This window comes from Rhinatrema bivittatum, chromosome 5 (assembly GCF_901001135.1).
Source record: "Rhinatrema bivittatum chromosome 5, aRhiBiv1.1, whole genome shotgun sequence".
In the NCBI taxonomy this organism is placed as follows: domain Eukaryota; kingdom Metazoa; phylum Chordata; class Amphibia; order Gymnophiona; family Rhinatrematidae; genus Rhinatrema; species Rhinatrema bivittatum.
In genome coordinates, this window is record NC_042619.1 from 6,746,646 (window position 1) to 6,770,514 (window position 23,869).

General features: G+C 43.5%; 1 protein-coding gene across 1 annotated transcript; it reads right to left on the reverse strand.

The window, feature by feature from the left end:
* Positions 1-1,819: 1,819 nt before the first annotated feature.
* LOC115091599 (olfactory receptor 51G2-like) lies at positions 1,820-2,794 on the reverse strand. The gene has a single exon (XM_029601769.1). It carries the CDS (start codon positions 2,786-2,788, stop codon positions 1,820-1,822), a length of 969 nt encoding a protein of 322 aa, XP_029457629.1. The 5' UTR covers positions 2,789-2,794.
* Between the last annotated feature and the right edge of the window lie 21,075 nt (positions 2,795-23,869).

Genomic DNA, 23,869 nt, shown 5'->3' on the forward strand with positions numbered 1-23,869 from the left:
TCGCAGCGGATTACATTCAGGTACTGCAGGTATTTCCCTATCCCCACAGGGCTCACAATCTAATTTTGTACCTGACTCAACGGAGGGTAAAGATTTTCGGCCACCTGTATTTAAAATCTTCAGGCAAATTATGCAAATACTTCTTTAACTTTTTCTAGTTTGTACAATGAATTGCTTCTTCTCGTAGTTCAGAAGTAATTTCTTTGTAAATGTTATACTTCCATTTAAGAGGCTTCCGCTGGGCTCATTGAAATGACGCTTAGCAGGCGATGCACAAGAGACGGGGGTGGGGGTGTAGGGTAGGCTCCTTGATTTTTTAGTCCGGGGAGGAGATGGGGGGAGTTGAGGTAGTGGGAACTGTGTGTGTGTAGTGGGAACTGTGTGTATGTAGTGGGAACTGTGTGTGTGTAGTGGGAACTGTGTGTGTGTGTAGTGGGAACTGTGTGTGTGTAGTGGGAACTGTGTGTGTGTGTAGTGGGAACAGTGGGTTGAGGTTGAGGGAAGGCTTGGAGGGCATGGTCTGCCCTAGCATTAGATGTCAGCACACCAGATTTCATGAGTTTGTAACTACCGAGAGGATGAAAGCAGATCTTGCCAATTAGCCTGCACCAGCTAAAGCCCAGTTTGCACTTGGCATCATTGCTACGTGTGCAGATATCTGCTAATTCTAGTAGATGCCCACTAACACTGGGCTCCATGGACCATTCATGGATTGTGAGGCCATCGAAGGAAAGGGGAGTTTGCAGGAAAGGGGGAGGAGGGAACAGTCACTTCAGGAGGTGATACTTTCAGCAGGAGATATCATTTATTAACACTTTTTATAAACTGCCTTCCCATCCCTAAAAAAAGAGACACTCAAAGTGATGAAGAGCATAAAAACAAAATACAAAATAAAAATTCAGAAAAAACCCCCAAATAATACAAGAAACAATTGTCTTACACGGGCCAGGAAGAGGAATGAGAGAGGTGGGGAGGATCAGCAGCAGCAGCCTGCACGTGCCAGGAGCAGGAGTAGCAGTGGTGGGAGGATCAGCAGTAGCCTGCATGGGTTGAGAGCAGGAGTGACAGTAGTGGCAGGATCAGCAGCATCTTGCAAGGCCCAGGAGCAGGATTGGCTTAGTGGCAGGATCTTCAGGGTCCTGCATGGGCCATGAACACAAGTGGCAGTGGTGACAGGATCATCAGCAGCTGCACGGGAGCAGGAATGGTAGACATACCACGCCCAGACACAGGCAGACAGAGAGACCCAGACACAGGCAGATGCACCACGCCCAGACACAGACGCAGGCATCTTTTTGCCTTTATTCTCCCGTTCCCCCCCCCCCCCCCCCACACCACCACCATATTGTCTGGCCTCTTTGCCCATTCCTTCCTCTTCCTCTCTACTTCTTTTCCCTCAGCAGGCAGCGGCTGTGATCTTTCTTCCTTGCCAGGGACCCAGCAGCATCAGGAACTCCTCCGAGTCTGAGGCCTCAGCCTGGCAGGTTTCCCTTGATCAAGGAACACCTCAGCAGCTGCTCCAATGTCCAGTTCTGCCACAGAGTAAGCGGCTGTCCTGGGCCCAGCGCAGCAGAAGCAGATCCTCTCTCTGGCCACTCGATGGAGGTCACGACGCTCTGACCCAGCTCCCTCCCTCCTCAGCTTGCAGTGCTCTCACGGCACTGAGACTCGTCAGCATGGGCGGGGGTTCTTCCTTGATTGGGCTGACAGTGTTCCCCTCTTCAGAATTGCTCAAGCCCCCCCCCAGTTTGCACACCCTTGCGCTACTGGGGAGTGTAGCATACAGATTATTATTCTGGTTGTGACTCTTCAGGAGTCATCAGAGCGCCTGCCGTGGCGAGGTCTGGCGCCGCCTTGCACAGAGTATCCTGAGCACTGCTCTCTGGATCTGTTTTGTTTTTACGCTGTAGATGATTGGGTTCAGGACAGGTGTGATCAGAAGGTAGACGTTGCCCATTAGAGTGTATAGCGCAGGAGGGGCATTTCTCCCAAACCTGTGCACCACAGACAGTCCAATCATGGGGATGTAGAAGATCAGGACGGCGCAGATGTGGGACACACAGGTGTTGAATGCCTTGAGACGCCCTTCCCACGATGCAATACGCAAGACGGTCATAAGGATCCTCACGTATGACAAGGCAATGCACACAGAGTCTACGCCCGCTGTTGCGACAACCACAAATAAGCCATAAATGTTATTGATTTTGGTATCTGCACATACGAGCTTTAGCATGTCAGGATGGAAACAGAACGAATGAGAAAGCAGGTTGGTTTTACAAAATGGCAGCCTTTTCAGTAGAAAGACTACAGGAATAACTACACTTATGCCCTTTATTACAATGGCCACCCCAATCTTGGCTATGACGGGATTGGTTAAGATGGTTGCGTATCTCAGAGGGTTACAGATTGCGATAAATCTATCGAAGGCCATGGCAAAAAGTATTGAGGACTCCATGAATGAGAAACTATGAAGAAAGAACATCTGGGTCAGGCAGGCATCGAAATCCAGAATGGTGGAATTAAACCAAAAGACACTCAGCATTGTGGGTAATGTAGTCAGTGACATTCCTACATCATTGACGGCTAACATGGAGAGGAAGTAGTACATGGGTGTGTGGAGACTCGGCTCTGTTTTTATAATTAATAGAATAGCGCAGTTTCCCAGAACTGCAATAAGGTAAAATAAGCACAAAGGGATGGAAATCCAGATGTGTGAAGCCTCCAGCCCGGGAATGCCAACCAGGATGAAGTTTGAAGGATTGAAGCTGGTGTTACTGACATCAATCATGCTCAGACTTAAGTGGCTGTGGTAGTTGGCTTTATGAATCTCCTGCAATTCAAAAACAAATGAATAAATATATGCAGTTTGGCATTACAAAACTTGTATAAAATATACAATAAAACTGAGAGGTATGAAGAGTCATGTTCCGCAGTGCATGTATCTGAACTATTTCGGCACCCTCTGGTTAAAGTACAATCGATTTCAAATTTATTCATGTGCCTATTTGTGAACCGTTGTGATGGTATATCACTAAACAGCGGTATAGAAAAGTTTTTAAATAAATAAAAATAAATCTTTCTGCAGTCTCACTGAACAATTGCCTTTCAGGTTATCATTTCCAAATGACGACATAGAGCGAGTCCCCTATGCAAAGGCCCTTTCAGCTCACCCTGAGTGACACACAGCTATACCACCTCATTCCCACCCACACTGAGTCAAGCCAGTCTGGAACGAGCCAATGATGGGAGACGAAGTTAGAGGGAGTGAGGCTTAGGAGAAATTCTTCTTTACTGAGAAGTCGGAGGTGGGATGGAATCTCCTATGGACAACATTAGTGGGAGAAGACTTCCAGGGTCCATCTATCTAGTCTGTCCATTTTCCCAACCTGCTTGACTGTAGCAGACTCTGCTACTCTACTCTCACTTTCCCACTGTTAAAGATTCATGGTATTTATCTTAGGCTTTCTTAAATTCTAGCACCATTGTATTTCTGTCAACTCCATTTCATACATCCTTCAGCCTTTCAGTGAGGAAATAATTATTTTTTTGTCTGTCGATTTGCCCCTGGAGATGCAGTCTTCTGAACTGGACATGATACTTTAGATGAAGTCTCATCAATTATTTTTTTAGAGGAATTAGTAAGTCTCATCTTTTCCTGTCTATACTTCCAGTAAGCTATTGGCTCTTCTCATTGATTTGTCATGCTGTTTGGCTACGTTAAGGTCAAAAGGTGTGATTAAGCCCAAATTCTTCTCCTCCTTGGTTGTGGACACTACTTTGACATCCAGCACATTGTATACTGCTCCCCAGGGTTCCTGCGTCTCGGGCACACGACTCTGCCCTTTTTTTTATTTTGGATGTTACGCATTCCACAAAGAGCAAACTATTGTGTTGGTTCACTTAATTCGCAGAAATAAGGTTGTGGGTGATACTTTTTATTGGACTGACTTCATTCATCTGTGAGCTCCCTTCATGCCACAGTAAAATGTTCTAATCCCTCACCTTGCGGAGTTTAAAATTCACTTATTTTCCCATAAAGACATGAAGTAAGGATGGCACTTACTATAGTCTTACTCCCAATGTTACACTTTTTTTTTATAGTTGTGACCATTTATAATCGTTTACCTTGGAGTCTTGGTGCTAGCCCTCAGCAGTGATGGCACTAAGGGACATAAGAATGGCATCTCATCAGTCCTGGGACGCTGGCAGAGACCACATAAGAAATGGTCTGGGCAAGACCAAGGGTCCATCAAGCCCAGCATCCTCCTTCCAACAGTGAGCAATCCAGGTCACAAGTACCTGGCAAGATCCCAAATAGTAAGTAGATCTCATGCTGCTATCACGAAGTGAAAAGTAGTGGTTATTCCCTAAGCCTGCGTGGTTAATAACAATTTATAAACTATTCCGCCAGGAACTTGTCCAAACTTTTTAAAAACGCAGCAGTGCTAACTTCCTTAACCATATCTTCTGGCAATGAATTCCAGAGCTCAATTGTATATTGAGTGAAAAAGAATTTTCTCCGATTAGTCTTAAATGTGCTACTTGCTAACTTCATGGAATGCCCCCTAGTCCTTCTATTATCCGAAAGAGTAAATAACCGCCTCACATTTACCCGTTCAAGTGATCTCATGATATTGTAGACCTCTATAGTGGATTCTTCCTTTGGCACTCCCCCCCCCCCCCATGTTAAAATCCCTAAACATCGATAAAATATTTTGAAACAGCAGACACATCAAACAACACCCAATAATTAAAACTAATAAGGATATTAAAAATCTCCACACACACAGGCACCCTCACACACACACACAGGCACTCACTCTCACAGGGCCAATCTCTCGCTCTCTCACACACATTTTGGACCTCTTCTTTTGCTGCCGGCTACAGGCAAAAGCCGGAGGCACCACTGGCCCTCTTCTTCTGCCTCAGAACCTCACTTTTGCTGGCGGGGAGTAGGAACCCTGCAAACAGGTTACTTCTCCATGCTGCCAAGGGACTACGGTAAAAGCATCCCTCTCCCTGTTATCACCCGGGATGGACTGCCCCCTTCCCCCCCCCCCCCCCCCCACCCGTTAGTACAGCACTGGACCTCTATCATATCCCCCCTCAGCCGTCTCTTCTTCAAGCTGAACAGCCCTAACCTCTTTAGTCTTTCCTCATAGGGAAGCTGTTCCATTCCCCTTATCATTTTGGTTGCCCTTCTCTGTACCTTCTCCATCGCAACTATATCTTTTTTGAGATGCGGCGACCAGAATTGTACACAGTATTCAAGGTATGGTCTCACCATGGAGCGGTACAGAGGCATTATGACATTTTCCGTTTTATTGACCATTCTCTTCCTAATAATTCTTAACATTCTGTTTGATATTTTTGACCGCCACAGCACACTGAACTAAGAATAAAAATATTGTCCACTATGATGCCCACATGTTTATTGACCCCTTAAAAAAAACATAGCGGATTAATGAGGCAAGACTTCCCTTAGGTAAATCCATGCTGGCTGAGTTCCATTAAACCATGTCTTTCTATATGCTCTGTGAATTTGATCTTTAGAATAGTTTCCATGATTTTTCCCAGCCCTGAAGTCAGACTCACTGGTCTAAAGTTTCCCAAATCACCCCTGGAGCCTTTTTTAACGATTGGGGTTACATTGACCACTCTCCATTCTTGACAATTGCAATGATACTTGACAGATTACCTATAACAGATCTGCAATTTCATTTTTTGAGTTCTTTCAGAAGTTTGAGGTACTATTACTAGCATCAGTAGCATGGGCTATACTTAGTTTTTGGGTACTTGCCAGGTACTTGTAGCCTGGATTGGCCACTGTTGGAAACAGGATGCAGGGCTTGATGGACCCTTGGTCTACCCAGTTTGGCAATTTCTTATGTTCTTATACCATCTGGTCCAGGTGATTTGCTACTCTTTAGTTTTTCACTCTGCCTTATTATATAGTCCAGTTTCACTGTGATTTTTTTTCAGTTCTTCAGAATCATCACCTTTGAATACAGTGCAAAGAGCTCCTGGCTCTCAAAAAATGAGTCTGATCTCTGGAGGCCAGAGTGGCAGAGCGGGAGGAGCTGAGGCAGACAGAGAGGTATATAGGGGAGACCTTCAGGGATTTAGTAGATTGGCCCCAACTCCAGTCAAGCATCCCTTATGCTGCTTTGGAGGAACAAGGTCACCTGGCAGGAGCCCATCACTTTAGTGTGGCAGAAAATGATCCTATAGCTAGGACCTGCCCTCCAGGTGTTGCCTTTTTCTCTCGTACTGAGGATATCTCTTCAGGGCCATGTGGCCAAGAGGGAATGTTAAGATGGCTGTTATAGTAGGTTATTCAATCATTAGACATGTAAATAACTGGGTGGCTGTTGAGCATGAGGATCACTTGGTAAACTGCCTGCCTGGTGTGAAAGTAGTGGATCTCACACAATACCTATTCAAGATTTTAGAGTGCTGGGAAGAAGCTGACTGTTGTGGTACATTTGGGTACCAATTACATAGGAAAGTGTAGGAGGGAGTTTCTGGAGGCTAAATTTAGGCTCTTAAGGCAGGAAACTCAAATCCAGAACCTTCAGGGTAGCATTCTCTGAAATGCTCCCTGTTCCACCTGCAGTACCCAAGAGGCAGGCAGAGCTCCGGAGTCTTGATGCATGGATGAAACAATGGTGCAGGGAAGAGGGGTTCAGATTTGTTAAGAACTGGGGAACATTCTGGAGAAGGAGGAGCCTGTTATGGTGGGATGGACCTCACCTTAACCAGAGTAGAACCAGACTGCTGGCACTAACCTTTAAAAAAGAGATAGCGTAGCTTTTAAACTAGATGAACTCAGCCAGCCGCTGGTTGACCGAGCTACAGCAATTTCCCACTTATTTTGCAATTTTATCGTTGTCACCACACTGAAGCAGTACATTTTTTCATCTACATCTACTCAAGTCAGGGCGGCACAGAGTTTCGCTGCCGAATATTTTTCTGAAAGGCGACAAAAATACAAAGAAAACAAAAAGAAAAGACAAAAGCTCCCGAGGCTAAGATGGCGGCTGCCCTCCCTGCCTTGCCTGCAAGGCAGGGAGGGCAGGGAGAGCAGCTGGAAGATAAAATTTCTCAAGCTGTTTTTTCAGCACTTGATGCTCAACTGCAGCAGATAGATCAAATAGCTGAAGTAAGATCTTCCCTCGGCGATTTTGATACTAGAATGGAGTGGGTGGAAGGCCGTGTAGCTCTCATGGAAGATGATGTGGGAGCCTTGGAAAGAAGTATCACTTAATTGGAAAAAGCGGCCAAGGTAAGGGATGATAAAATTGATGACCTTGAAAATAGATCAAGAAAGAACAACCTGCGTTTTATAGGGTTCTCAGAAACTATCATGGACTCAGCGCTTAAGAAAACACTGGAAGTGTGGTTGACTGCTAAAATCTCTGTTCTACAGGTCTCCACGGGGAACCTTGTGGAACGGTCCCTCAGACTGGGCATGAAACCAGTGCCGAAGGAGACACGCAGACGGCGGGTTGTGATTGCCCAGCTTCTCAATTATGCCCACAAAACACTCATCCTGCAACATTTTTGTAAGGCGGAGGATTTCCAGTATGAAAACAGGAAAATTCTAATCTTCCAGTACTTTTCGGCATGAGTGGCCGGGTTAAGAAAATAATTTTCCCCAATTTGAAGAGAGCTGGTCATGAAGAAGATGTGCTTTTCGCTACTATTTCCAGCCCAATTCAGGATCTGGCACCAAGGATCATCAAAAACTTTTGAAACAGTGCCGACAGCAAGAGAGTTTCTATAGCTGATTCAGACCAGCGATATCGAGCAGCCAGGAAAAGCTTTGTAGACTATCAATTTCGCCCAATAGCGAAGCCAAGAGTTTTGTTGTAAAGTTGGGATGGGTAAAATCTGAACAGTGTTTTGTATTTTGACTTTTTTCACTCGTTCTGATGGTTTCCCTGTTTGTTTGGGAGATTTTTCTCTTTTAGGAAATTATGAGCGCCATAGATTTCTTTTCTGGGACTCGACTGACCATGTCAACATCAGATAACTCCAAGTCCCGTCAGAGGGATCGATACTATTATTGGGTGTTAGGGTTGGGTTTTTTGAAAATTTGTACCTTTACATTGACCTATGGGACTCATATAGTTCAGGGGGAAGAGAGGGGAAGGGGGAGAGATGCCGAAAATTTCTATGCTTAGTGGATTAACATTAATGTATTTTGCTTGTTATAGACTCATAAGCACCAACATATTAACAAGTCCGGGAAACCTTTGGGATTTAGTGCTAGGGTCAGCTTTAACCAAGTATGCTAATTTAATGCAACCTGTTATTTTTATTATCATTCTAACTGATCTGGGATGGCTCATAATATAGTTACTTGGAATTTTTCTGGCCTGGGGATGCCAGTTAAAAGGGAAAAAGTATTGACAAGACTTAACAGGTTACAAGCTAAAATCAAGACTTAACAAGTTACAGGCTAAAATCAAAGAAACATATAAGCATCTAAGACAACTTAATAACATACAAGACAATACATAACCCCTAATACAAATGGGGTTACTTAACTATTTAAACTATACATTCACCATGATGTAATTTCTATTTAACAAATATGATGTAACGATGTTTTTTTCTAATATGATTCAACGTTCTGTTTAACTAATGTGACTTCAGTAAACTGTTTTGTTTAATATGACTACTGTAAAATGTTTTGTTTAACTAATGTGATTACTGTAAACTGTTTTGATGGCGAAACCGAATGACAGTATACAAAACCATGTTAAATAAATAAATAAATAAATAAATAAATAAATATTTATTCCTTCAGGAAACACACTTAAGTCAAACAGAGGCTGCCAAAATGAAAAATAAAGGGTTTGCCCAAGTTTTCTCTGCTGTTGGGACAGCTAAAAGTTGTGGGGTAGCTATCCTTATTCACAAGTCACTCGATTTCCAGATGACTAAGATGTTGCCAGATTCAGAGGGGAGGTATCTCATTCTTGTGGGGAAGCTAATGGGCATCAAGTTAACATTAGTATCAGTGTATGCCCCCAATAAATATGATCATTCTTTCTTTTCTGGCTTGGTCTCCCAGGTTTCACAACTTGATGATACTCCCATTATTCTGGAAGGAGACCTGAACTGCATCACAGACCCTACTCTCGATAGGCAACCTCATAAGGGTGCATCTGGAAAAGCTACTCAGAACTTTGCAACTTACATTAACAGGGAGTCCCACAGACCCCTATTTGGAAAGTTACAAAGACACTCAAATGACGCTAAATAATCTTTTACACAATAGAGCGTAAAATTATATTCAGCGTCTGAAATATAATTTGTTCCAACATGCTAACAAATCTGGTCATATGTTGGCAAGGCTTTTAAAAAGCCAAGAACTGTCCAAATTTATAGCGGCTATAAAAAATCATCAGGGAGTAATTTGTACATCTTCCTCTGATATAGCGCAAAGATTCTCCAAATATTACCAGGAGCTATACTCTGCGAACGATGAGGATCCTAAATCCATCAATTTTTTGGGCCAAATTTTTTATGGCTCATTAACTACAGAGGAGTTCACTGAGTTGAATAGGGATATAGAGGTAGAAGAGACAGTAGAAGCGATTAGATCTCTACCGGAACTTAAAGCTCCGGGCCCAGATGGGCTGCATGCTCTACAGAGCCCTAATTCAAGACATCCCAGATACTCTATGTGAGGTTTATGAAGTCATATGTGATAAGGGCTGTATTCCAGATTCTATGACAATAGCCACGATCGTAATATTACCGAAACCCGGAAAGGATACACAGCTTGCCTCATCATTTCAACTCATCTCTTTACTAAATTTAGATATCAAACTCTATGCTAAGATTTTAGCAAACTGTCTGAAAGGGATAATGCCTCAGATCATTTCTGATCATCAAGTTGGCTTTGTTCATGGCCAACGATCTACAGTTAACTTACATAAAGTTCTGTCTATATTGGAAAAGTGCAAAACTGACTGTATCCCAGAGACTCTTCTGATAAGCTGTGATGCAGAAAAGGCCTTTGATAGGATGGCCTGGCCATTTTTAATAAGCAAGGTAGAACTGTTGCTGCACTCAGTATCAACAATACAAGAAGAAATAAGTGCAGAAAAGTTTATTGGTCCACATGTAAAATTTCATAAATAAAGATTAAATTATTTCAAGACGGCAACTCCACTGTATACATGTAAATCTTTGGAAGGGTCCCCCGACACAGACCCCATGTTTCGCCATAAGGCTGCGTCAGGAGGGACAGCGAATTTTAACAACAATCTATGTCCGTAGTTATGTAGGTTCACAGGGAGCGCCATTTTTAAAACCTTCTTAAATTTGGATTGGTGGGGAAAATCTACGATCTGTTTTGAAATGCTAATCTTTCTACTCTTACCATTTCTGTTACCTCCTTGGATATTGTTCATGGTGTCTTTTTCATTTTGTCTTACACAGAGATTGTTTCTTTTTATTCCTCTGTACCCTTCAGGTCTTGGACTCCTCAACACTATGACTCATCCTCTTGAACTCAGCACCAGTCCTACTACAGGGCAGTTCAAGTGGCACTTTTGTTACTGAACCACACAATATGTTTACGTTAAATTGTCCCTTACCACAAAGCCAGCGACATTGTCTCATTCTGTCAGTAGCAGATTCAGTGGGGTCTTCCATTGGTTACCTGAAGAATGCCCCGTGTAGGACACCTGGGGCTTCTCCACGCCAAGCTGATGTAGCAGCAGGTGGTAAAGGGAAGTCACCTACAAGCAGAGCCCGCTCCTGTTCATGCCATCCTCGTCATGCCTGTTATGTCTGAATCCACCTCCTTCCCCCATGCTGGAGTTCTGCGTAACATTCCCATGAACAGACAATTTCTCTTAGGTTTTTCAGTATAATCCATGGGAATTCAGCATCTCCCTGCCCTCTCTCTAGTTCTGGGCTGCTGTTGTGTTCTTTTCCGTACTCTTGCCTCTCCTGAAAAGATTAAACCTTGCACAGACACGTCCCAGTCCTGATTCCCTTTACACCAGGACACGGTCATGGAAACTCTATCCCAGTCCATCTCTGCCTCCACATTTATCATTTTGTTAACAAGAATACTCTCCAGAATGCCATTCTCTCTCTCTTTCTTTATTTCCTTATATTCTCTGCTTCTTTCCCCGTTACTTATCTTTCCAGCTCTCTCTTCTTCTGCTCGCATGATTAATTTTGAGCTTTTATCTCTTCAGGGCTTACCTTGTTTGCCTGTTTTTGCAGGATGGAGATGTGGCCACACCAGTGCCGACTGCACTTAACTAGTGAGATGCAATCTGTGAGGGGTGGAGGACCCTACTGATGCCCTCTGTCCCCATGTGCTCCATGGCTGCCCTCCCATACTTGGTGACCTCCAGGTGGAGCTTTCCTGTGGTGGTCAGAAAGAGGGCAGATGAGCATACGAATCCCTCCCCACTGAATTCACCCCCAGCACCCCTCACTCACTTCTCTTGTCTAATCACAAAGGCTTTGATAAAATCTAAATAGCTACTAACAGTCTGGCTGCTGTCCGAACATCTGGCCTCTGAGGTCCCCTGCATAGTTATCACTGTGCTTGCAGCCTGCCGGACAGATCCAGATGTGTGTTTGCCTGCATTTCAGCTGGAACATCTGTTTCAGAAGTCCTGCTGTGTTTTTCATTCCGGCATGTAATACACCGGGTAGTGCTTATTCCAATCCTGCTTAAGACCGGTTTCCTTTTTATCCTGCACCACCCGCTCTGGAAAGGCATTTTACACATCCATTAAAGGTATTTGCTGACTTTATTCCCCAGATTACCCCCTTGAAGCCTCATTTCATGAGTTTCTTTCCCCTAAAACAGGTTTGCTTTTTGTGCATTATTAATATGTTTCAGGTGTTTAATATTTCTGTCACAGGCGTCCTCGAGCCAGCCGTTGGGCTAGACCTAGGCAGTCAGGTTTCCAGGGTATCCACAATGAATCTGCAGCAGACAGATTTGCTCACAACAGAGGCAGTGCATGCAAATCCTTTTCCTGCATATGCACTGTGGACCAGGCTCGCTAGGTGTTTCCCGAGGAATGGGGTGAGAACCCCTGCCTTATCACATCTCCCCATCTCTTCTCTTCTGCAGGATGTACATATTTAGGTCATTAGAGCTTTTGATGCAGACTCCACACCGTCATTTTATAATAATAACAATAACTTTGAGATTTTTAGCCACCTGATGCTCAATGGAGCTTACAGCATTATTAGAATTCAGGTACAATAAATTCTTGCCTCAGAGAGCTCCCCATCTAGGTGGGCACCTGAGGTAAGAGGAGATAAAGTGACTCGCCCCAGGTCACAAGGAGCACCAGTGGGGGCAGTGGGATTTGAACACTAGTTTCCTCGGCTCTCAGCTCATTGCTCTAACCACTAGGCCACGCCTGCTTTTCATAAGCATTTCTCTGGACGGCCTCTGCTCTCTTTGCATCCGTCTGGAGGTGACGGCCTCCAGAACTGGACACAGTATTCCAGGTGAGATCTCACCCATGGCCTGTACAGAGACATTATCACTTTTTGTTCCTGCGGGCCTGTGCCTCTTCCTATGTGCCCTAGCATTTCTTTGGCTCTGGTCAGCACCTCGCGATCACCCTGAGGTGTCTTCCCTTACATCCCCCCCACCCCCCATCATCTAGTGCTCCCATGGATTTCCGCACCCCAAGAATGCATGACTGCATTTTTTAGTACTGGGTTGCCAAGCAGTGGCCCGCTACTCAAGCTTTCTTCAGTTGCTGTTTACCCTTTTGCAAATTTTAACATCATCTGCAAAAAGATGAACTGATGCCCCGGGACCAAACCGAACAGCAGTAGAGTGCATTAGGTCCTGGAGGCCAGTTCTGTTCAATATGATAATGCAGTTTTGTCCAGGATTACTAGAGGCTATTTCATACAATTTGAGCACGTGCTTTTAAAATAAAGAGCTTGTTGTTCATTAAACATTTTTCTTAACCTCCAGTGCTAGCAGCCATGATATGGCCTCAGCAAGCCACAAATCCTGAAGGCAAGAGATACAGGATGAACCATGATTATTCTAGGCTTGACTAGAAATGAAGGAAGTAATTTTCAAAGGAGTTGCACTCGTAAATGTAACTCACGATCGCAGAATATTCAAAAGCCACTTATGCACGTAAAGTGCACTTACACATGTAAAACCCAGTGTAAATCCTTATGAAAATTACCCCCCAAAACCTTTACTTCTACGTCTGGCTTGTCTACTGCTTAGAAAAGACCAAGACCGAGCCGCTCTGTCTCTCTGCAACTTACTCAAAGTCTGAAATTACAGACAGTGAGACTTACCTTCCCCTCCCATGAAGACGAGACGTGAGTGCAGTGTGCAGAATATCTCAGTGTCTCTGCCAGGCCACCTGCATGAGGATATTTATTTATAATGAATGCTCATCGAATCTTATGGGGTTCATACACTTGGGGACGTTTCTAGCATCTAACGCATGCTCATCAAATTTTACTGTGCTCTCGCACTTGGGGACTCTCCGGCAACCTTGTGCTATCTGCGTGTCAGCAGATTAAACTCCAGGACAACGTGTGCTCAATGTCAATGTAACTCTCGTCTTCTCTGATTCCTAGAATTGGTTTCAGGACACATTTGTAAAATAGAATACAGCGAGATGGTTGGCCGACTGTTAGTAAGCACCAGATTTACTTGTATATGGCATCATAATCTTCATCTCTCTCTATTTTTTATCTCAGTTAAATCAATTTAACAAGGTTCTATCAGAAACAGAGCAGGTGTACTAAAGTGCAATAAATTTGGTAAGTTGCTGCAAACAACGCGTCACAATTATTGCACATTAAACGGATGATAACACGCTACATGTAGTAAGCTGACGGTATGCAAAAATATTAACAACTCATACACACAGCGGAAAGTCACCTAATATAAAAAGCAATATTGCTTATTTATTATTTTTTTCATATTTAAATATTAAATTAGAAAAACAGTATATACATATGATTATCCTATTAATCATAAATGGTAACCACAACCCATTACCCATTTAGAGTATATTATTGAACTATGTAACCGTATAATATTGGCACCCTATGGATAACCTAGAAACCAAACCTATTTGTGCCTAAATGTAAACCGCTGTGATAGTACACTACTAAACAACGGTATAGAAAAGTTTTTAAATAATCGCTTCTTTACTGTTTTAGTGGACAACAATGAATCTGACCCCATCAGTCTCCCTCAAGGTGTGCCCCAAGGATCCTCTCTCTCTTCTACCCTCTTTAATATATACATGCTTCCCCTTACCACGCTTCTCACTAACCTTCACATCAAGCATTTCATATATGCTGACGATGTGCAACTCATTTTCCCATTCTCTGACTCTCTACAAACTGCGCTACAGAACTGGGAATCCTGTCTCTCCTCTATCAACCAACTTCTCAATGACATGCAGCTAGCTCTAAATCCCAACAAAACTGAACTATTAATCATATCTAACAGGCATCCGCTCCCAGACATTCCTTTTGCATACTCATCTACCACTTTCCCCCCGCACACTCGCAACCTAGGTGTCCTTATTGACAATCATCTCACCTTTAAACCATTCATTAAATCCATCCTAAAGGAATGCTACTTTAAGCTCCAAACGATAAAAAACTCAGACCCCTGCTTCATTTCTCCGACTTCCGCACAGTTCTCCAGTCTATCATTTTGTCTAAAATAGACTATTGTAACGCTCTCTTCCTCGGCATCCCTGCAATACATACCAAGCCTTTGCAACTTTTGCAAAACGCCGCCGCTAGGATTCTGTCAAACACAAGAAAAAGAGACCATATTGCCCCCACACTCATAGAACTACATTGGCTCCCAATAAAATCACGAATTCTTTATAAAGCACTCTCCATCATTCATAAAAGTCTGTTAAACTCCAACCTCAACTGGATCAACCCCCCCCCTCCTCCCCCGCACCTCCAACAGACCCACCCGCACAGCCCTTCAAGGAACCCTTCGTGCCCAACCCATCAAAACTTTCAAACTATCCTCTACTATTAGCAGAGCTTTCTCCCTCGCCGGCCCCACCTTATGGAACTCCCTACCCCATGATATACGCCTAGAGACACATACACCCAAATTAAAAAAAAAACTGAAAACCTGGCTTTTCCAGCAAGCCTACTCCATATCCCCCCCTACCACTTAGAATTTCCCCCATTAGTGAATTCCTCTATAATATATACTCTTCGAGCTATGACTATGAATGCCTCCGATTTAATACTAAGAATTTGCCTGCTGTTTTTTGTACTTTGAACTCTCCTATCTGTGTATATAGTTGGTTTACTCATATTGAGTTATATTTATAGCTAGTTTTCACCCCCCTGTTTAATGTACTCTATTGGTTATATGTAAGGGCCCCGCCCAAAAGTTAATCTTGTTCCGCTGTTATATGTAAGGGCTCTGCCCAAATGTTTTTGTTTTTTGTAAACCGATGCGATGTGTCAACGGATGTCGGTATAAAAGAGACTTTAAATAAATAAATAAAATAAATAAATAAAATAAATAAATAAATAAATAAATAAATAAATAAATAACTACGGCATGGTGTTTCTCCCAATCACCACATAGTATCATAGCTTTTACATAGAAACATAGAAATGACGGCAGAAAAAGACCAAACAGCCCATCCAGTCTGCCCAGCAAGCTCCCACACTTATTTTCCCATACTTATCTGTTTCATCAACCACCAAGTTCAGGGCCCTTGTTGGTAACTGTTTGATTCAGATTTCCTGCCACCCCCTGCCATTGATGCAGAGAGTAATGTTGGAGTTGCATCAAAGGTGAAACATAAGGCTTAATGGTTATGGGTAGTAACCGCCGCATCAAGCAAGTTACCCCGATGCTTGTTTACCCAGACTGCACAGATCAATGCCTTGTTGGATGTTGTCTGAATGTAAATCCTCTTTTCCACATTTCCCCCTGCTGTTTATGCATTCAAAGTAAAGTATCAGATTTAATTGGTTTAGGGTAGTAACCGCCGCTTATTTATTTACCCAGAATTGTTGGTTGTTGTCTGAATGCAAATCCTCTTTTCCACATTTCCCCTTGCCGTTGAAGGAGAGAGCAATGTTGGAGTTGCATTAACCGTGTGAAGGCTTATTGAGTAAGGGTAGTAATCACCAGGTAGTAGCCACCATTCCAGCAAGCCACCCCCATGGCTCTTCTCTTCATTCCCATCCTCTAGCCTTTATGGATCCACAGTGTTTATCCCATGCCCCTTTGAAATCCTTTACAGTTTTAGTCTTCACCACTTCTTCCGGAAGGGCATTCCAGGCATCCACCACCCTCTCCATGAAGAAATACTTCCTGACATTGGTTCTGAGTCTTCCTCCCTAGTTTCAAATCATGACCCCTAGTTTTACTGATTTTTTTCCAACGGAAAAGGTTTGTTGTTGACCATGGATCATTAAAACCTTTCAAGTATCTGAAAGTCTGAATCATATCACTCCTGCTCCTCCTCTCTTCCAGGGTATACATATTTAGGTACTTCAATCTCTCCTCATAAGTCATTTTATGAAGACCATCCACCTTTTTGGTTGCCCTTCTCTGGACCGCCTCCACCCTGTCTCTGTCTCTTTGGAGATATGGTCTCCAGAACTGAACACAGTACTCCAGGTGAGGCTTCACCAAGGCCCTGTACAAGGGCATCATCACTTCCTTTCCCTTACTAGATATTCCTCTCTCTATGCCGCCCAGCATTCTTCTGGCTTTAGCTATCGCTCTGTCACATTGTTTCACTGACTTCAGATCATTAGACACTATCACCCCAAAGTCTCTCTCCTGATCCGTGCACAACAGCCCTTCACTCCCCATCAAATATTGTTCTTTCAGATTTCCATATCCCATATGCATGACTCTGCACTTCTTGGCATTGAATCTCAGCTGCCATATCTTTGACCACTCTTCCAACTTCCTTAAATCTTGTCTCATTCTCTCCACTCCTTCCAGCGTGTCCACTCTGTTGCAGATCTTAGTATGCATGCTAACACTTCATCGTGCAGTAAAATTGAATACCGTAGACACTGTAGGGGGATTCCAAGATGGCTGCACGCTAAACTGCCATTCTCCGAGTCAACCTGTTTCCCCTAAATTTCTTTGCAATATTAAAACTTTTCGGCGTACCTGCTACATGGGGAAAAGGAAAGGAAGGGTCAGAGCATTCCCTGAAGCTTCAGAGGGTTCATGGTTTTCAGGCCCGATGGACCAACATGTCATTCGGAGCCAAGAGTTCTCGCAAGGCTCCGTGGACTCGTCCTTCGGAGAACAGCAGATAAGTGTTCCATCACTGCCAGTCCAGGACTTAGAATCATCTCTCTTGCCAGAGCTGCATCGGGCTCCCCCTCAACCTGGCCTACCCCACGGGAGAGGCTGATGTGAGCAGCCTGCTCCCATCGTATGAAGATGAACAAGATCAACTGGCAGTGGCAGTGTTGAGAGGGGCCAGTATGAAGGAGCATGTAGAAGGAGCAGTCTGCTGGACCAAGATGGGAAATGAATCCCTGCCGAACATATCACCGATAACATCAACAGCTGGGCAAGTTATAGCGTCTGTTCCAGAGGTAATAACAGTTTCCTTAATAAAACCTCCCAATATAACTTTAGATATAATTTGGGAAGCAATTGCAAATTTCTCAAACCAAGTCTCGCAATTTGTTTCTCAGCAATGTGACTTGGTTAATACAGTTAATTCTTCTCAGACCCAAGTTTCTGTTATTAAAACACAAGAGGAAATTTTGGAGTCCAAGGGGACAATCATGTAGAAATCTGTTGATACTACTTTGGCTGTCCATTTGTTTTTGCAGAATAAAATGGAAAATATGGAGAATAATATACATCAGTGTAATCTTAGGATATTAAACTTTCCTAAGAAAATGTTTACAACACCTGTTGAGATGCTTTGTCGATACTTTTTAGAAGTATTACCTATTAAAGAAAATCTGCTTTCACCTATCTCTAAAGCACATTACCTGCCGAATAAAATATCATCACAAATAGACAATAGGTCTGCAGATATTGCTCCAGTGATTTTAAACACCTCTATCATATCCACCCACAGCCGTCTCTTCTCCAAGCTGAATAGTCCTAACCTCTTTAGTTTTTCCTCATAGAGGAGCTGTTCCACCCCTTTTATCATTTTGGTCGCCTTTCTCTGTACCTTCTCCATCGCAAATATATCTTTTTTGAGATGCGGCGACCAGAATTGTACACAGTATTCAAGGTGTGCTCTCACCATGGAGCGATACAGAAGCATTATGACATTTTCCGTTTTATTCACCATTCACTTCCTAATAATTCCCAGCATTCTGTTTGCTTTTTTGACTGCCGTAGCACATTGAGCCAACAATTTCAAAGTATTATCCACTATGACACCTAGATCTTTTTCCTGGGTGGTAGCTCCTAATATGGAACCTAACATTGTGTAACAATAGCATGGGTTATTTTTCCTTATATGCATCACCTTGCACTTATCCACATTAAATTTCATCTGCCATTTTGATGCCCAATTTTCCAGTCTCACAAGGTCTTCCTGCAATTTATCACAATCCACTTGTGATTTAACTAATCTGAATGATTTTGTGTCATCTGCAAATTTGATTACCTCACTCGTCATATTCCTCGCCAGATCATTTTTAGTACCTGTAACTTCAGTACCTGATTCTTCAGTACCTGTAACTTATAGAAGCACTCTTTTGTTGTGTGATTGATGAACTTCTTTAAGCTCAGCTGGCTGTCAATTATAACTCCCATGCAAGAGATCTGGGAGTTATAATTGACAGCCAGCTGAGCTTAAAGAAGTTCATCAATCACACAACAAAAGAGTGCTTCTATAAGTTACAGGTACTGAAGAGACTTAAGCCACTACTGTACTTCCAAGACTTCAGAACAGTACTCCAGACCGTGCTGTTCTCTAAGATTGACTACTGCAATGCTATTCTTCTAGGTCTCCCATCTTCCACCACCAAACCTCTCCAGATGCTCCAAAATGCATCTGCGAGAATTCTAACAAACACCAACAGGAGAGAGCATATAACACCTATCCTCAAAGATTTGCATTGGCTCCCTATAAGCTACAGAATTCTTTTCAAATCACTCACCATCCTCCATAAAACTATTCATCACCTGGTCCCGCTTGACCTACAAATCCCACTTAAACTGTACCTCTCTTCCAGACCCATCAGGGAGGCTTACAAGTGATCTCTATATGCCCATTCCTTCAAAGCCACCCATTTTTCATCTACCAGGGACCGGGCCTTCTCGTTAGCTGGTCCCACCATCTGGAAAGCCATACCTCCAGATCTTAGACTGGAACCCTGCCTACAGACTTTCAAAAAAAATCTTAAGACATGGCTGTTCAGACAAGCCTTCCCCAACCAGGGCTAACAACAGACACATAGCATCAGCCACATCTAGATAAGATCATGACTCTCTTGCACTTACTTCTTCCTCATTGCAATTAGTTCCATGAGTTATCTGTTCCCCTCTATGCTCTTCCTTCCCAGTTACATACCCCTGTTTTATTGTAACTTTAAACTTCCACTAGTTCCAATGTTCTACTGTTTAAACTGTTATATGTAAAGCCTGTTGCTAATTTATTGTTGCCCTGTAAACCGAAGTGATGTATAACTATACGTACCTCGCTATAAAAGAATCTATAAATAAATAAATAAAATAAATAAAAACTAGTTAAGGTTATGTTATTTCTTTGTTCCTTGTAAACTGATATGATATGATATTTTTTCATGAATGTCGGTATATAAAAATGTTAAATAAATAAATAAATAAATAAATCATTCATAAATTTATTGAAAAGTAAGGGTCCCAATACAGATCCCTGAGGCACTCCACTGTCCACTCCCTTCCACTGAGAAAATTGTCCATTTAATCCTACTCTCTGTTTCCTGTCTTTTAGCCAGTTTGTAATCCACAAAAGGACATTGCCACCTATCCCATGACTTTTTACTTTTCCTAGAAGCCTCTCATGAGGAACTTTTCAAACGCCTTCTGAAAATCCAAGTACACTACATCTACCGGTTCACCTTTATCCACATGTTTATTAACTCCTTCAAAAAAGTGAAGCAGATTTGTGAGGCAAGACTTGCCCTGGGTAAAGCCATGCTGACTTTGTTCCATTAAACCATGTCTTTCTATATGTTCTGTGATTTTGATGTTTAGAACACTTTCCACTATTTTTCCTGGCACTGAAGTCAGGCTAACCGGTCTGTAGTTTCCCGGATCGCCCCTGGAGCCCTTTTTAAATATTGGGGTTACATTAGCCACCCTCCAGTCTTGGCACAATGGATGATTTTAATGATAGGTTACAAATTTTTACTCATAGGTCTGAAATTTCATTTTTTAGTTCCTTCAGAACTCTGGAGTGTATACCATCCAGTCCAGGTGATTTACTACTCTTCAATTTGTCAATCAGGCCTACCACATCTTCTAGGTTCACCGTGATTTGATTCAGTCCATCTGAGTCATTACCCATGAAAACCTTCTCCAGTACGGGTACCTCCCCAACATCCTCTTCAGTAAACACCGAAGCAAAGAAATCATTTAATCTTTCCGCGATGGACTTATCTTTTCTAAGTGCCCCTTTAACCCCTTGGTCATCTAACGGTCCAACTGACTCCCTCACAGGCTTTCTGCTTCGAATATAGTTTTTACTGTGAGTTTTTGCCTCTATGGCCAGCTTCTTTTCAAATTCTTTCTTAGCCTGTCTTATCAATATCTTACATTTAACTTGCCAACGTTATGCTTTATCCTATTTTCTTATGTTGGATCTTTCTTCCAATTTTTGAATGAAGATCTTTTGGCTAAAATAGCTTTTCTCACCTCACCTTTTAACCATGCCAGTAATCGTTTTGCCTTCCTTCCACCTTTCTTAATGTGTGGAATACATCTGGACTGTGCTTCTAGGATAGTACTTTTTAACTATGACCATGCCTATTCCACACTTTTTACCCTTGTAGCTGCTCCTTTCAGTTTTTTTCTAACTATTTTTCTCATTTTATCAAAGTTTCCCTTTTGAAAGTTTAGCACGAGAACCATGGCTTTGCTTACTGTCCCCCTTCCAGTCATTAATTCAAATTTGATCATATTGGGGTGGATTTTAAATGCCCTGCACGCGTAAATCCGGCCGGATTTACGTGCGCAGGGCCTTCGTGCGCTGGCGCGCCTATTTTGCATAGGCCGCCGGCGTGCGCAGAGCCCCGGGATGCGCGTATGTCCCGGGGCTTTGTAAAAGGGGCAGGGAGGGGGCATGTCGGGGGCATTCCCAAAATGATGCGGCATTTTGGGGGCGTGACGCGGCGTTTAGGGGGCGGGCCTGGGGGTGTGGCGCCGGCCCAGGGGTGTGGCCGAGGCCTCCGGACCAGTCCACGGGTCGGGTGATGGTGCGCCAGCAGCCCGCTGGCGCGCACAGATTTACATCTGCTTTTAGCAGGCGTAAATCTGCCAACAAAGGTAAGGGGGGGGGTTGGGTTAGGTAGGGGAAGGTAGGGGAAGGTGGGGGGAGGGCGAAGGAAAGTTCCTTCCAAGGCCGCTCCGAAATCGGAGCGGCCTCGGACTCGGCGCGCGCGCACAGGTTGCACAAATGTGCACCCCCTTGCGGGCGCGCCGACCCCGGTTTTTATAAGATACGCGCGGCTACGCGCGTATCTTATAAAATCCAGCGTACTTTTGTTCGCGCCTGGGGCGCGAACAAAAGTACGCGATCGCACAAATTTTTAAACTCCTACCCCATTATGATCACTATTGCCAAGCGGCCCCACCACTGTTACCTCTCTCACCAAATCCTGTTCTCCACTGAGAATTCGATCTAAAATTGCTCCCTCTCTTGTTGGTTCCTAAACCAATTGGTCCATAAAACTGTCATTTATTCCATCCAGGAACTTTATCTTTCTAGCATGTCCCGACAATACATTTACCCAGTCAATATTGGGGTAATTGAAATCTCCGATTATTACTGCACTACCAATTTGGTTAGCTTCCCTAATTTCTCTTAGCATTTCACTGTCCGTCTCACCATCTTGACCAGGTAGATGGTAGTATACCCCTATCACTATAGTCTTCCCCAAGACACAAGGGATTTCTACCCATAAAGATTAAATTGTGCATTTACTCTCATGCAGGATCTTTATCCTGTTGAACTCTATACCATCCTGGACATAAAGCACCACACCGCTTCCTGGGTGCTCCTCTCTGTGATTGCAATATAATTTGTACCCCAGTATAGCACTGTCCCATTGGTTGATAGGCCTCATTTTTGTGTGAAAGTATGATCAGAATTTAATACTAAGAGGATGATGAAGGTGTAGTATGTTGTAAAATGACAAACAAGTATGTTAGAGAGCAAAGAACAACTTATACTCCATTATTATAGTACCAAGTCAGCACGTATCTTGACTGAATATTTTTGCCAGAAAAGACACACAGTACTGCTTAAGAAATTACAGATTCTGGGCTGTTAGATGGCCCTTCCTACTCCTCTTTTGGCAGAAGTAGCTTGAAAACGTCAAGGTCTCTCATACACGCACACAGAGAGATACAGAATACAAGACAGAGACAAGACCTAATTAAAAGAATAAGAACACCACTTAAAGCCAGCTGACGGTTAGAGAGTTAAATCCTATCCTAGAGCAGCTCTGCTTGCAATAGTTAAGAGCAGCTCCCACTCTTCATCCTCAAGCCAGGGACATTCTTTGACGATGGGAGCACACCTGCGGGACTCGTTCCATTTTAACTTCTACCTATCCAACAAAGGGTTTGCCATTATTTTATTTTGCATAAGGGTAAACGTTCTCCTCCTGCCCATTCCCTGCACAGAGTGCACAAAAGGAAAGGATATCTCTAGACTTGCTGCTCGATTGTGCAGATAGCTCAGGGACTTCACTGCCATCCCTGCATTAAAGGTCCTTCCTTTACACTTTAGTTTTTACAGCGGAAACAAGCTAAGGAGCCCAGTGGCTGTGACCTGAGTATGGACGCAGAGCTGTCCTATTCCAGGGACCATTTCTGGGGTCCTGCCCTCTCACTGCCATGGCAGGGAGCCTGTCTGAGTTGTCTTACTATCTTCTGTACTAATTCTGGCACCAACTGAACCTGATGGAAGGTGTCTGCCGCTTCCAACAATTTCTCCAGGGTGAGTTCAGGGCACCAACACACCCAATTTCACATGGGCCGGGCCAGCCCATGCAGGAACTGCTCCTGATGGGCCACCTCAAGACCTGTTTTTATCTCTGGTTGCAGCCACGTCCATCCAGCATCTTTTAACCAATGAAAAAAGGCTCCGTGGCGTTTCCCCAGGTTGAATGGCGTTTCTTCAAACTATTGCTGTCATTACCCGTTCTTTCCAGGATGGCTCTCCCATTAGTATTGGCAGTTTGAAAGACCACTTGGCTTTTGCCGGTATGTACATTTTCCAGGTACATGGTCCAGGTGGCTTCTGGCTAGCCAGTCATGCAAGTGGTTATTTCAAAATTACCAGCCTTCATCTTAAGCAAAGCAGGAGGCGAGGGGATTGTCCATGTTATGGTGGTTTTCGTTACTTGGAGTAACCGAGTTAGTGCCCCCTGTTGTGGCTCAATACTTTGAGTAGGTTTTGAACTCTTCTCTGGAGTTGCTGCTTCCCTTCAGTGAGGGTTTGCATTACTCGCTTCATGTTAACTTACTGGGCTCCGATAACACAGGGTTTTATTGGGAGTCTCGGCCCTGATCCAAAACACCCAGACAACAAATGTTCCCTGTTTCCTCAGGAACAACAAAAAAAGCCCCTGCCTGTTGTGCTCTGACTCATTCGATAAAAGTCTCTCT

What these genes read in the sequence shown, in the direction of transcription:
- LOC115091599 (XM_029601769.1), bottom strand. Translation starts at nt 2,788, where the DNA reads ATGATTGATGTCAGTAACACCAGCTTCAATCCTTCAAACTTCATCCTG.